The sequence below is a fragment of the Columba livia genome, chromosome 36, assembly GCF_036013475.1.
Source record: "Columba livia isolate bColLiv1 breed racing homer chromosome 36, bColLiv1.pat.W.v2, whole genome shotgun sequence".
Lineage (NCBI taxonomy): Eukaryota > Metazoa > Chordata > Aves > Columbiformes > Columbidae > Columba > Columba livia.
In genome coordinates, this window is record NC_088637.1 from 333,262 (window position 1) to 348,721 (window position 15,460).

Sequence of the window (15,460 nt, forward strand, 5' to 3'; positions counted from 1 at the left end):
TCCTTCAATTTCAGGCCAAAATTTCCCAAATTTCAGGATGAAATTCCCCCATTTTGGGCCCAAAATTCCCCCAAATTTCAGCCCAAAATCCCCCAAATTTTGGCCCCAAATCCCCCAAATTTTCAGGATGAAATTCCCCAAATTTTGTGCCAAATTCCCTCCAAATTTCAGGCCCAAAATCCTTCAAATTTTGACCCAAAATCCCTCAATTTCAGGCCAAAATTTCCCAAATTTCAGGATGAAATTCCCCCATTTTGGGGCCAAAATCCCCCAAATTTTCAGCCCCAAATCCCTCAATTTCAGCCCAAAATCCCTCAAATTTTGGCCCAAAATCCCCCAAATTTCAGCCCCGTATTTTCAGGATGAAATCCCCCCAACTTTCCACCCCAAAACCCCCCAAATTTTGCCCAAAACTCCTCAATTTCCCCCCAAAACCCCCAAATTTTTGCGGCCTAGTCTCCCACTCCCACCCCAACTTGTCCCTTTTTAGGCCCAACTCGCCCATTTTTGGGCCGATTTCCGCCGTTTTTGGGCCGATTTCCACCATTTTTGGGCCGAACGTGATGAATTCGGGGTCGCCGAGTCGGAATTTTGGGTGGAAAAGCGGGAATTTTGGGTACCTGGCCGTAATTCCAGGCGCGTTCGGCGATCTGCTCCTCGGTGCCGTAGAAGATCGTCCCGCTCTCGTTAAGGACGAACTCGTCGAGGTCGCTCGTGGGCTCCATGAACACCGCGTCCTCTGGGGGGCGCACGCACCCAAAATTCACCCGTTTTGACCCAAAATTCGAAAATTTCGACCCCAAATTTGAAAATTTCGACCCAAAATTGACCAATTTCGGCCCCAAATTGAGCAATTTAGGCCCAAATTTGACCAATTTAGGCCCAAGTTTGACCAAGTTAGGCCCCAAAATTTTGCCTCAGGTTTGAACGTTTTCACCTCAAATTTCGCCCCAAATTTCGCCCCAAAATTGTCAAATCTCGCCCCAAATTTCCCGTCAAGTTTCAGCCCGAATTTTCCCCCAAAATTTCCCGCCCAAAACTGTCAAATTTCTCCTCAGATTTCCACCCAAATTTCAAATCAAAATTGACAAATTTCACCCCAATTTTCCCCCAATTTTTGATTAAAATTTCCCCAAAATTTCCCCCAAAGTTTCCCCCCCAAATGTCCCCTTGAAATCCACAAATTTTGCCCCAAATTTTCCCCCAAAATTGTCAAATTTCTCCCCAAATTCCCCCCAAAATTTTCCCCCCAAAATTGTCAAATTTCCCCCAAAATTTCCCAATATTGTCAAATTTCCCCAAAATTTTCCCCAAATCTTCCCCCAAAATTGTCAAATTTTGCCCCCAAATTTTCCCCCAAAATTACCCCAAAATTTTCCCCCAAATTTTCCCCCCAAAATTGTCAAATTTCCCCCAAATTTCCCCCAAATTGACAAATTTCCCCCAAATTTCCCCCAGATTTTCCCCCAAATTTCCCCCAAAATTATCAAATTTTCCCCAAATTTTCCCAAATTTTCCCCAAAATTGTCAAATTTTCCCCAAATTTTCCCCCAAATTTTCCCCATTTCCCCCCAAAATTATCAAATTTCCCCCAAATTTTCCCCCCAAATTGTCAAATTTACCCAAATTTCCCCCCAAATTTTCCCCAATTTTCCCCAAAATTTCCCAATTTTTTCCCAAAAATTGTCAAATTTCCCCAAATTTCCCCCCAATATTATCAAATTTCCCCAAATTCCCCCAAAATTATCAATTTCCAACCAAATTTTCCCCATTTTTCCCCCAAAATGTCAAATTTCTCCCAAATTTCCCCCCAAATTCCCCCCAAAAATGTCAAATTTCCCCAAATTTCCCCCAAATTTCCCCCAAAATTCCCCCAAAATTCCCAAATTACCCCCAAATTCCCCCCTAAAAATTGTCAAATTTCCCCAAATTTCCCCCAAATTTCCCCCAAAATTGTCAAATTTCACCTCAAATTTTCACCATTTCCCCACAAAATTATCAAATTTTCCCCAAATTTCCCCCCCAATTTGTCAAGTTTCCCCAAAATTTCCCCCAAAATTTCCCCCAAAATTGTTCAAATTTCCCCCAAATTTTCCCCCAAAATTGTCAAATTTTCCCCAAATTTTCCCCAATTTTTCCCCAAATTTCCCAAATTTTTCCCCCCAAATTGTCTAATTTATCCCAAATTTCCCCCAAATTTCCCCCAAATTTCCCCCAAAATTGTCAAATTTCCCCCAAATTTTCCCCCAAAATTGTCAAATTTCCCCCAAATTTTCCCCAATTTTCCCCCAAATTTCCCAAATTTTTCCCCCAAAATTGTCAAATTTATCCCAAATTTCCCCCAAATTTCCCCTAAAATTGTCAAATTTCCCCCCAAATTTTCTCCCAAAATTGTCAAATTTCCCCCAAATTTTCCCCAATTTTTACCCAAATTTCCCAAATTTTTCCCCCAAAATTGTCAAATTTCTCCCAAATTTCCCCCAGATTTTCCCCCAAAATTGTTCAAATTTCCCCCAAATTTTCTCCCCAAATTGTCAAATTTCTCCCAAATTTCCCCCAAATTTTCCCCAAAATTGTCAAATTTCCCCCAATTTTCCCCCAAATTGTCAAATTTCTCCCAAATTTCCCCAAAACTGTCAATTTTCCCCAAATTTTCCTCAAATTTCCCCCCAAAATTGTCAAATTTCCCCCAAATTTCCCCCAAAATTCCCTCAAAATTGCCAAATTCCCCCCAAATTTCCCCCAAAATTGTCAAATTTCCCCCAAAATTCCCTCAAAATTGCCAAATTCCCCCCAAAATTATCAAATTTACCCAAATTCCCCCCAAAATTGCCAAATTTCCCCCCAAATCCCCCCCAAAATTGCCAAATTCCCCCAAATTTCCCCCAAAATTCTTCAAACTCCCCCAAATCCCCCCCAAAATTATCAATTTCCCCCCAAATTTCCCCCTCAAATTCTTCAATTTCCCCCCAAATCTCCCCCCCTCCCCTCCCCCTCCCCCCTCCCCCTCCCCCCCCCCTCCCCCCGCCCCTCCCCCACCTGGGCACCAGGGGTTGAACAGCAACACGACGTCATTTCCGGGGCTGAAGGGGGCGGCGAACTCCCCCTCCCCCGTCCTGGTCTTGACGCTCACTCGGTACCGGCCAATGGGAGCGTCCGGCGGCGCCGATAGGTTGAGGATGAGGGCGTGGCCTCCTGGCCCCGCCCCCTCCGGCTCCGCCTCCTCTCCCGCCACTTCCGCCATCCAACCCGTGGCCGAGCGCTCGCCCAATGGGATGAGGACGTGGGTGCCTTTGGCCACCTGGGGGGTGGGGCCTAAGGGGAGGCGGCCAATCAGAGAGGGCGTGGGGCCGTAGGGACCTATAGGGACCTATAGAGACCATAGGGACCCATAGGGACCCATAGAGACCCATAGAGACCCATAGGGACCCATAGGGACCCATAGGGACCCATAGAGACCCATAGAGACCCATAGCGCCCCATAGAAGCCAATGGGAGTCAATGGGAGCCAATGGGAGCCAATGGGAGCCAATGGGAGGGTCTAGAACCCCATAGCGCCCCATAGCGCCCCATAGCGCCCCATAGCGCCCCATATGGCCCAATGGGAGCCAATGGGAGCCAATGGGAGCCAATGGGAGCCAATGGAAGCCAATGGGAGCCAATGGGAGCCAATGGAAGCCAATGGGAGTCAATGGGAGCCAATGGGAGCCAATGGAAGCCAATGGGAGACAATGGGAGCCAATGGGAGGGTCTAGAACCCCATAGCGCCCCATAGCGCCCCATAGCGCCCCATAGAGCCCCATATGGCCCAATGGAATCCAATGGGAGCCAATGGGAGCCAATGGGGGCCAATGGAAGCCAATGGGAGCCAATGGGAGCCAATGGGAGCCAATGGGAGGGTCTAGAGCCCCATAGCGCCCCATAGCGCCCATAGTGCCCCATAGCGCCCCATAGCGCCCCATAGCGCCCCATAGAGCCCAATGAAAGCCAATGGAAGCCAATGGAAGCCAATGGGAGCCAATGGGAGCCAATGGAAGCCAATGGGAGCCAATGGGAGCCAATGGGAGGGTCTAGAACCCCATAGCGCCCCATAGCGCCCCATAGCGCCCCATAGCGCCCCATAGCGCCCCATATAGCCCAATGGGAGCCAATGGGAGCCAATGGGAGCCAATGGAAGCCAATGGGAGCCAATGGGAGCCAATGGAAGCCAATGGGAGCCAATGGAAGCCAATGGAAGCCAATGGGAGCCAATGGGAGCCAATGGGAGCCAATGGGAGCCCCATAGCACCCCATAGCGCCCCATATGGCCCAATGGAAGCCAATGGAAGCCAATGGGAGCCAATGGGAGCCAATGGGAGCCAATGGGATGGTCTAGAACCCCATAGCGCCCCATAGAGCCCAACGGGAGCCAATGGGAGCCAATGGGAGCCAATGGAAGCCAATGGAAGCCAATGGAAGCCAATGGGAGCCAATGGGAGCCAATGGGAGGGTCTAGAACCCCATAGCGCCCCATAGCGCCCCATAGCGCCCCATAGCGCCCCATAGCGCCCCATATAGCCCAATGGGAGCCAATGGGAGCCAATGGGAGCCAATGGAAGCCAATGGGAGCCAATGGGAGCCAATGGAAGCCAATGGGAGCCAATGGAAGCCAATGGAAGCCAATGGGAGCCAATGGGAGCCAATGGGAGCCAATGGGAGCCCCATAGCACCCCATAGCGCCCCATATGGCCCAATGGAAGCCAATGGAAGCCAATGGGAGCCAATGGGAGCCAATGGGAGCCAATGGGATGGTCTAGAACCCCATAGCGCCCCATAGAGCCCAACGGGAGCCAATGGGAGCCAATGGGAGCCAATGGAAGCCAATGGAAGCCAATGGAAGCCAATGGGAGCCAATGGGAGCCAATGGGAGGGTCTAGAACCCCATAGCGCCCCATAGCGCCCCATAGAGCCCAATGGGAGCCAATGGAAGCCAATGGGAGCCAATGGGAGCCAATGGGAGGCTCAGGAACCCCATAGCGCCCCATAGCGCCCCATATGGCCCAATGGGAGCCAATGGAAGCCAATGGAAGCCAATGGGAGCCAATGGGAGCCAATGGAAGCCAATGGGAGCCAATGGGAGGGTCTAGAACCCCATAGCGCCCCATAGCGCCCCATAGAGCCCCATAGAGCCCAATGGGAGCCAATGGGAGCCAATGGAAGCCAATGGGAGCCAATGGGAGCCAATGGGAGCCAATGGGAGCCAATGGGAGGCTCTAGAACCCCATAGAGCCCCATAGCGCCCCATAGAGCCCAATGGGAGCCAATGGAAGCCAATGGAAGCCAAATGGGAGCCAATGGGAGCCAATGGGAGCCCCATAGTGCCCCATAGCGCCCCATAGAGCCCCATAGAGCCCAATGGGAGTCAATGGGAGCCAATGGAAGCCAATGGAAGCCAATGGGAGCCAATGGAAGCCAATGGGAGCCAATGGGAGGCTCTAGAACCCCATAGTGCCCCATAGCGCCCCATAGCGCCCCATAGAGCCCCATATGGCCCAATGGAAGCCAATGGAAGCCAATGGGAGCCAATGGGAGCCAATGGAAGCCAATGGGAGCCAATGGGAGCCAATGGGAGGGTCTAGAACCCCATAGCGCCCCATAGCGCCCCATAGAGCCCCATATGGCCCAATGGAAGCCAATGGAAGCCAATGCAAGCCAATGGAGCCCCATAGCGCCCCATGGAAGCCAATGGGAGCCAATGGGAGCCAATGGGAGCCAATGGGAGCCAATGGAAGCCAATGGGAGCCAATGGGAGCCAATGGGAGCCAATGGGAGGGTCTAGAACCCCATAGCGCCCATAGCGCCCCATAGCTGCCCCCCAGCGCCCCATAGCGCCCCATAGCGCCCCATAGCGCCCCATAGCGCCCCATAGCGCCCCATAGCGCCCCCCAGCGCTCACCCAGCAGCAGCTCCACGCACAGGGCGTCGCCCTCGGGGTCGAAGGGGCGGGGCAGCAGGAGGCGGAGCTCGAAGGGCTGGCCCCGCCTCACCACCAGCAGGGGGCCGGCGAAGGCCGCCGTGTGGTGAGCCACGCGATTGGCTGCCGAGCCCAGCACCAGCCCCGTGGGGACCAATAGGCCTGCGGGGAAGAGACGGAGGTTGAAATCTGCCCGGCAACCGGAGGGAAAAAGGGTTGGGGGGCCTTGAAACTGCATTCAATAATAATGGGGAGCCCCCAAAATGCCTTTAGGATTAATGGGGAGCCCCCAAAATGCCCCCATGGGGACCAATAGGGTTGTGGGGAAGAGATGGGGGTCGAAATCTGCCCGGCAACCAGTGGGAAAAAGGGTTGGGGGGCCTCGAAACTGACTTTAATATTAATGGGGAGCCTCGAAACAGCCTTTAATATTAATGGGGAGCCCCCAAAATGCCTTTAGGATTAATGGGGAGCCCCCAAAATGCCTTTAGGATTAATGGGGAGCCCCCAAAATGCCCCCATGGGGACCAATAGGGTTGTGGGGAAGAGATGGAGCTTGAAATCTGCCCGGCAACCGGTGGAAATCTGCCCGGCAACCGGCAAAAAAAAGGGTTGGGGGCCTTGAAACCGCATTCAATATTAATGGGGAGGCTTGAAACCGCTTTTAATATTAATGGGGAGCCCCCAAAATGCCTTTAGGATTAATGGGGAGCCCCCAAAATGCCCCCATGGGGACCAATAGGGTTGTGGGGAAGAGACGGAGGTCGAAATCTGCCCGGCAACCGGCGGGAAAAAGGGTTGGGGGGCCTGGAAACCGACTTTAATATTAACGGGGAGGCTTGAAACTGCTTTTAATATTAATGGGGAGCCTCCAAAATGCCCTTAGGACTAATGGGGAGCCCCCAAAATGCCTTTAGGATTAATGGGGAGCCCCCAAAATGCTCCCATAGGGACCAATAGGGTTGTGGGGAAGAGACGGAGGTTGAAATCTGCCCGGCAACCGGCGGGAAAAAGGGTTGGGGGGCCTTGAAACTGCATTCAATAATAATGGGGAGCCCCCAAAATGCCTTTAGGATTAATGGGGAGCCCCCAAAATGCCCCCGTGGGGACCAATAGGGTTGTGGGGAAGAGAAGGAGGTCGAAATCTGCCCGGCAACCGGTGGAAATCTGCCCGGCAACCGGCAAAAAAAAGGGTTGGGGGCCTTGAAACTGCATTCAATAATAATGGGGAGCCCCCAAAATGCCTTTAGGACTAATGGGGAGCCCCCAAAATGCCTTTAGGATTAATGGGGAGCCCCCAAAATGCCCCCGTGGGGACCAATAGGGTTGTGGGGAAGAGACGGAGGTCGAAATCTGCCCGGCAACCGGCGGGAAAAAGGGTTCGGGGGCCTGGAAACCTTCTTTAATATTAACGGGGAGGCTTGAAACTGCTTTTAATATTAATGGGGAGCCCCCAAAATGCCTTTAGGATTAACGGGGAGCCCCCAAAATGCCCCCATGGGGACCAATAGGCTTGTGGGGAAGAGACGGAGCTCGAAATCTGCCCGGCAACCGGTGGGAAAAAGGGTTGGGGGGGCCTTGAAACCGACTTTAATATTAATGGGGAGCCCCGAAACTGCCTTTTAATCCCTATAGGAAGCCCAACCCCATAGAACCCAATGGGGACCCCAGACCCATAGAACCCAATGGGGACCCCAGACCCATAGGGACCCCCAGCCCCATAGAACCCAATGGGGACCCCAGCCCCATAGAACCCAATGGGGACCCCAGACCCACATGGGACCCCAGACCCATAGAACCCAATGGGGACCCCAGACCCATAGGGACCCCCAGCCCCATAGAACCCAATGGGGACCCCAGCCCCATAGAACCCAATGGGGACCCCAGACCCACATGGGACCCCAGACCCATAGAACCCAATGGGGACCCCAGACCCACATGGGACCCCCAGCCCCATAGAACCCAATGGGGACCCCCAGCCCCATAGAACCCAATGGGGACCCCAGACCCATAGGGACCCCCAGCCCCATAGAACCCAATGGGGACCCCAGACCCATAGAACCCAATGGGGACCCCAGACCCATAGGGACCCCCAGCCCCATAGAACACAATGGGGACCCCAGACCCATAGAACCCAATGGGGACCCCAGACCCACATGGGACCCCCAGCCCCATAGAACCCAATGGGGACCCCAGACCCACATGGGACCCCCAGCCCCATAGAACCCAATGGGGACCCCAGACCCACAGAACCCAATGGGGACCCCAGACCCACATGGGACCCCCAGCCCCATAGAACCCAATGGGGACCCCAGACCCACATGGGACCCCCAGCCCCATAGAACGCAATGGGGACCCCAGACCCACAGAACCCAATGGGGACCCCAGACCCACATGGGACCCCCAGCCCCATAGAACCCAATGGGGACCCCAGCCCCATAGGGACCCCCAGCCCCATAGAACCCAATGGGGACCCCAGACCCACATGGGACCCCAGACCCATAGAACCCAATGGGGACCCCAGCCCCATAGGGACCCCCAGCCCCATAGAACCCAATGGGGACCCCAGACCCACATGTGACCCCAGCCCCATAGAACCCAATGGGGACCCCAGACCCACATGGGACCCCCAGCCCCATAGAACCCAATGGGGACCCCAGACCCACATGGGACCCCCAGCCCCATAGAACCCAATGGGGACCCCAGACCCACATGGGACCCCCAGCCCCATAGAACCCAATGGGGACCCCAGCCCCATAGAACCCAATGGGGACCCCAGACCCATAGAACCCAATGGGGACCCCAGACCCACATGGGACCCCCAGACCCATAGAACCCAATGGGGACCCCAGACCCACATGGGACCCCCAGCCCCATAGGGACCCCCAGCCCCATAGAACCCAATGGGGACCCCAGACCCACATGGGACCCCCAGCCCCATAGAACCCAATGGGGACCCCAGACCCACATGGGACCCCCAGCCCCATAGAACCCAATGGGCTCCCCAGACCCATAGAACCCAATGGGGACCCCAGCCCCATAGGGCCCCCCAGCCCCATAGAAGCCAATGGGGACCCCAGACCCACATGGGACCCCCAGCCCCATAGAACCCAATGGGGACCCCAGCCCCATAGAACCCAATGGGGACCCCAGACCCACATGGGGCCCCCAGCCCCATAGAACCCAATGGGGACCCCAGACCCACATGGGACCCCAGACCCATAGAACCCAATGGGGACCCCAGACCCACATGGGACCCCCAGCCCCATAGAACCCAATGGGGACCCCAGACCCACATGGGACCCCCAGCCCCATAGAACCCAATGGGGACCCCAGACCCACATGGGACCCCCAGCCCCATAGAACCCAATGGGGACCCCAGACCCTCATGGGACCCCCAGCCCCATAGAACCCAATGGGGACCCCAGACCCACATGGGACCCCCAGCCCCATAGAACCCAATGGGGACCCCAGCCCCATAGAACCCAATGGGGACCCCAGCCCCATAGGGACCCCCAGCCCCATAGAACCCAATGGGGACCCCAGACCCATAGGGACCCCCAGCCCCATAGAACCCAATGGGGACCCCAGACCCACATGGGACCCCCAGCCCCATAGAACCCAATGGGGACCCCAGACCCACATGGGACCCCCAGCCCCATAGAACCCAATGGGGACCCCAGACCCACATGGGACCCCCAGCCCCATAGAACCCAATGGGGACCCCAGACCCTCATGGGACCCCCAGCCCCATAGAACCCAATGGGGACCCCAGACCCACATGGGACCCCCAGCCCCATAGAACCCAATGGGGACCCCAGCCCCATAGAACCCAATGGGGACCCCAGCCCCATAGGGACCCCCACCCCCATAGAACCCAATGGGGACCCCAGACCCACATGGGACCCCAGACCCATAGAACCCAATGGGGACCCCAGACCCATAGAACCCAATGGGGACCCCAGACCCATAGGGCCCCCCAGCCCCATAGAACCCAATGGGGACCCCAGACCCACATGTGACCCCAGACCCATAGAACCCAATGGGGACCCCAGACCCATAGAACCCAATGGGGACCCCAGACCCATAGGGCCCCCCAGCCCCATAGAACCCAATGGGGACCCCAGGCCCACATGGGACCCCAGACCCATAGAACCCAATGGGGACCCCAGCCCCATAGAACCCAATGGGGACCCCAGACCCATAGAACCCAATGGGGACCCCAGACCCACATGGGACCCCCCAGCCCCATAGAACCCAATGGGGACCCCAGACCCACATGGGACCCCCAGCCCCATAGAACCCAATGGGGACCCCAGACCCACATGGGACCCCCAGCCCCATAGAACCCAATGGGGACCCCAGACCCACATGGGACCCCAGCCCCATAGAACCCAATGGGGACCCCAGACCCATAGAACCCAATGGGACCCCCAGCCCCATAGAACCCAATGGGGACCCCAGACCCACATGGGACCCCCAGCCCCATAGAACCCAATGGGAACCCCAGCCCCATAGAACCCAATGGGGACCCAGACCCACATGGGACCCCCAGCCCCATAGAACCCAATGGGGACCCCAGACCCATAGAAGCCAATGGGGACCCCAGACCCACATGGGACCCCAGACCCATAGAACCCAATGGGGACCCCAGACCCATAGAACCCAATGGGGACCCCAGACCCACATGGGACCCCCAGCCCCATAGAACCCAATGGGGACCCCAGACCCACATGGGACCCCAGACCCATAGAACCCAATGGGGACCCCAGCCCCATAGAACCCAATGGGGACCCCAGACCCACATGGGACCCCCAGCCCCATAGAACCCAATGGGGACCCCAGACCCACATGGGACCCCCAGCCCCATAGGGACCCCCAGCCCCATAGAACCCAATGGGGACCCCAGACCCATAGGGACCCCCAGCCCCATAGAACCCAATGGGGACCCCAGACCCACATGGGACCCCCAGCCCCATAGGGACCCCCAGCCCCATAGAACCCAATGGGGACCCCAGACCCACATGGGACCCCCAGCCCCATAGAACCCAATGGGGACCCCAGCCCCATAGAACCCAATGGGGACCCCAGACCCACATGGGACCCCCAGCCCCATAGAACCCAATGGGGACCCCAGCCCCATAGGGACCCCCACCCCCATAGAACCCAATGGGGACCCCAGACCCACATGGGACCCCAGACCCATAGAACCCAATGGGGACCCCAGACCCACATGGGACCCCAGACCCATAGAACCCAATGGGGACCCCAGCCCCATAGAACCCAATGGGGACCCCAGACCCACATGGGACCCCCAGCCCCATAGAACCCAATGGGGACCCCAGACCCACATGTGACCCCCAGCCCCATAGAACCCAATGGGGACCCCAGACCCACATGGGACCCCCAGCCCCATAGAACCCAATGGGGACCCCAGACCCACATGGGACCCCAGACCCATAGAACCCAATGGGGACCCCAGACCCACATGGGACCCCCAGCCCCATAGAACCCAATGGGGACCCCAGACCCTCATGGGACCCCAGCCCCATAGAACCCAATGGGGACCCCAGACCCACATGGGACCCCCAGCCCCATAGAAGCCAATGGGGACCCCAGCCCCATAGAACCCAATGGGGACCCCAGACCCACATGGGACCCCCAGACCCATAGAACCCAATGGGGACCCCAGACCCACATGGGACCCCCAGCCCCATAGGGACCCCCATCCCCATAGAACCCAATGGGGACCCCAGACCCACATGGGACCCCCAGCCCCATAGAACCCAATGGGGACCCCAGCCCCATAGGGCCCCCCATCCCCGCTATGGGGCGCCCCATAGCGCCCCTCCCCCACCTGGGCGTATCCGCTGGGGGGGGCGTGTCCCCGGCACCTCCCCCGGCTGGGGGTCCCAATCTTCCCGCCCCGCCCGGCGACAGCAGCCGCAGCAGCCGGCCAATCGGCGCCAGAGCCCGCGGGGGGCGTGGCCGCGGGGGGCGGGGCTTGCGGAGGAGGAGGAGGACGAAGGGGGCGGGGCCTCCGGGAGGGGGCGGAGACTTGCGGCCGCCCAGCGGCCCCGGTCCAGGCGGGGGTCGGCGTCCGGCATGGGGCTGTGGGACCAGTATGGACCAGTATGGACCAGTATGGGCCAGTATGGACCAGTATAGACCAGTATGGGCCAGTATGGGTCGATACAGGCCACTAGGGACCAGTACGGACCCATACCAGTATAGACCAGTATGGACCAGTATGGACCAGTATGGGCCAGTATGGGCCAGTATGGACCAGTATGGGTCGATACAGGCCACTAGGGACCAGTACGGACCCATACCAGTATAGACCAGTATGGACCAGTATGGACCAGTATGGACCAGTATGGACCAGTATAGACCACTATGGGCCAGTATGGGTCGATACAGGCCACTAGGGACCACTAGGGACCAGTACGGACCCATACCAGTATAGACCAGTATGGACCAGTATGGACCAGTGTGGACCAGTATGGACCAGTGTGGACCAGTATGGGCCAGTATGGACCAGTGTGGACCAGTATGGGCCAGTAAGACCCCCATTGAAGCCTCTGGGTCCCTCCCAGTATAAACCAGTAAGAGCCAGAGGAACCCACACAGGAAACCAGTATGGACCATTATAAACCAGTATGGGCCATTATAGACCAGTATGGACCATTATAGACCAGTATGGGCCATTATAGACCAGTATGGACCATTATAGACCAGTAAGAGCCCTCAAACCACCCACCCAGTTCCTCCCAGTATAGACCAGTAAGACCCAGTATAGACCAGTAACACCCAGTATAGACCAGTAGCCCCTCCCAGTATAGACCAGTAACACCCAGTATGGACCAGTAACACCCAGTATGGACCAATAAGACCCAGTATGGACCAGTGACCCCCCCAGTAGCTCCCAGCCCCGCCCAGTTTGGCCCCGCCCCCCCGGCGCCGCAGGGACCCAGGCGTCCGGGCGCGTTCCCAGTCCGACCAGTTCCCCCAGTTTGGCCAGTAAACCCCTCCCAGTGACTCCCAGTGACTCCCAGTGACTCCCAGTGGCCCCTCCCAGTGCTCCCAGTGCTCCCAGTGCCTCCCAGTATAACCAGTGACCCCTCCCAGTATAACCAGTGACCCCCAGTTACCCCCCCAGTGACCCCCCAGTATAACCAGTGACCCCCCCAGTGCTCCCAGTGACCCCCCAATGACTCCCAGTATAACCAGTGACCCCCCAGTATGTCCCAGTTACCCCCCCAATGTCTCCCAGTATGACCAGTGACCCCCCCAATGACTCCAAGTTACCTCCCAGTATAACCAGTAACCCCCCCAGTATAACCAGTGACTCCCAGTGGCCCCTCCCAGTGCTCCCAGTGACCCCCCCAGTATAACCAGTGACCCCCCCCAGTATCTCCCAGTATAACCAGTGACCCCCCTGTACCTCCCAGTATAACCAGTTACCCCCCCAGTAACTCCCAGTATAACCAGTGACCCCCCAGTTAACCCCCAATACCTCCCAGTATAACCAGTGACCCCCCCCAGTATAACCAGTGACCCCCCAGTATAACCAGTGACCCCCCAGTATAACCAGTGACCCCCCCAGTATAACCAGTGACCCCCAGTATAACCAGTGACCCCCCCAGTATAACCAGTGACCTCTCCCAGTATAACCAGTGACCCCCCAGTATAACCAGTGACCCCCCAGTAAAACCAGTGACCCTCCCAGTATAACCAGTGACCCTCCCAGTATAACCAGTGACCCTCCCAGTATAACCAGTGACCCTCCCAGTATAACCAGTGACCCCCAGTATAACCAGTGACCCCCCAGTATAACCAGTGACCCCCCAGTATAACCAGTGACCCCCAGTATAACCAGTGACCCCCAGTATAACCAGTGACCCTCCCAGTATAACCAGTGACCCCCCCAATGACTCCCAGTACCTCCCAGTATAACCAGTGACCCCCCAGTACCTCCCAGTATAACCAGTGACCCCTCCCAGTATAACCAGTGACCCCCAGTTACCCCCCCAGTGACCCCCCCAGTATAACCAGTTACCTCCCAGTATAACCAGTGACCCCCCAGTACCCCCCAGTATAACCAGTGACCCCCAGTAACCTCCCAGTATAACCAGTTACCTCCCAGTATAACCAGTGACCCCCCAGTACCCCCCAGTATAACCAGTAACCTCCCAGTATAACCAGTTACCTCCCAGTATAACCAGTGACCCCCAGTACCTCCCAGTATAACCAGTGACCCCCAGTATCTCCCAGTATAACCAGTTACCTCCCAGTATCTCCCGGTCGCTCCCGCTCCCCCGCGCTCCGGTCAATGAGTGGGCGAGGGGGCGTGGCCGGGACAGGAAGGGGCGTGGCCCGCGCGGGACACGCCCCCGATTGCCCCACAGCCGCTCGTAGCCGAGGGGGCGGGGCCTGCGGGGATCCCAATGGATCAGTGTATGGCAATGGGGGCCTATGGGGATCCTATGGGTCACTATATGGGGTCTATGGGTCACTATATGGCAATGGGGGGGTATGGGGATCCTATGGGTCACTATATGGGGTCTATGGGTCACTATATGGGGTCTATGGGGATCCTATGGGTCACTATATGGGGTCTATGGGTCACTATATGGGGTCTATGGGGTTCCTATGGGGTTCCTATGGGTCACTATATGGCAATGGGGGGGTATGGGGATCCTATGGGTCACTATATGGGGTCTATGGGGTTCCTATGGGTCACTATATGGGGTCTATGGGGTTCCTATGGGTCACTATATGGCAATAGGGGGTTCCTATGGGGTTCCTATGGGTCACTATATGGCAATAGGGGGTTCCTATGGGTCACTATATGGGGTCTATGGGGTTCCTATGGGTCACTATGTGGCTATAGGGGGTTCCTATGGGGTTCCTATGGGTCACTATATGGCAATGGGGGTTCCTATGGGGTTCCTATGGGTCACTATGTGGCTATAGGGGGTTCCTATGGGGTTCCTATGGGTCACTATATGGCAATGGGGGTTCCTATGGGGTTCCTATGGGTCACTATATGGCTATAGGGGGTTCCTATGGGTCACTATATGGCTATAGGGGGTTCCTATGGGTCACTATATGGCTATAGGGGGTTCCTATGGGGTTCCTATGGGTCACTATATGGCTATAGGGGGTTCCTATGGGGTTCCTATGGGTCACTATGTGGCTATAGGGGGTTCCTATGGGTCACTATGTGGCTATAGGGGGTTCCTATGGGTCACTATGTGGCTATAGGGGGTTCCTATGGGTCACTATTTGGCAATGGGGGTTCCTATGGGGTTCCTATGGGTCACTATATGGCAATAGGGGGGTCTATGGGGTTCCTATGGGTCACTATATGGCTATAGGGGGTTCCTATGGGTCACTATATGGCAATAGGGGGGTCTATGGGGTTCCTATGGGTCACTATATGGCAATGGGGGTTCCTATGGGGTTCCTATGGGTCACTATATGGGGTCTATGGGGTTCCTATGG

At 56.5% G+C, this 15,460-nt stretch overlaps 1 protein-coding gene across 1 annotated transcript; it reads right to left on the reverse strand.

The window, feature by feature from the left end:
• Positions 1-437: 437 nt before the first annotated feature.
• On the reverse strand, positions 438-14,397 carry LOC135576957 (protein-glutamine gamma-glutamyltransferase K-like). Its single transcript, XM_065044357.1, has 5 exons — positions 14,241-14,397; positions 11,811-12,064; positions 5,936-6,115; positions 3,040-3,315; positions 438-739 (listed from the first exon to the last, which is right to left on the reverse strand). Exons 2-5 carry the CDS (start codon positions 12,058-12,060, stop codon positions 453-455), a joined length of 993 nt encoding a protein of 330 aa, XP_064900429.1. The 5' UTR covers positions 12,061-12,064; positions 14,241-14,397; the 3' UTR covers positions 438-452.
• Positions 14,398-15,460: the final 1,063 nt, after the last annotated feature.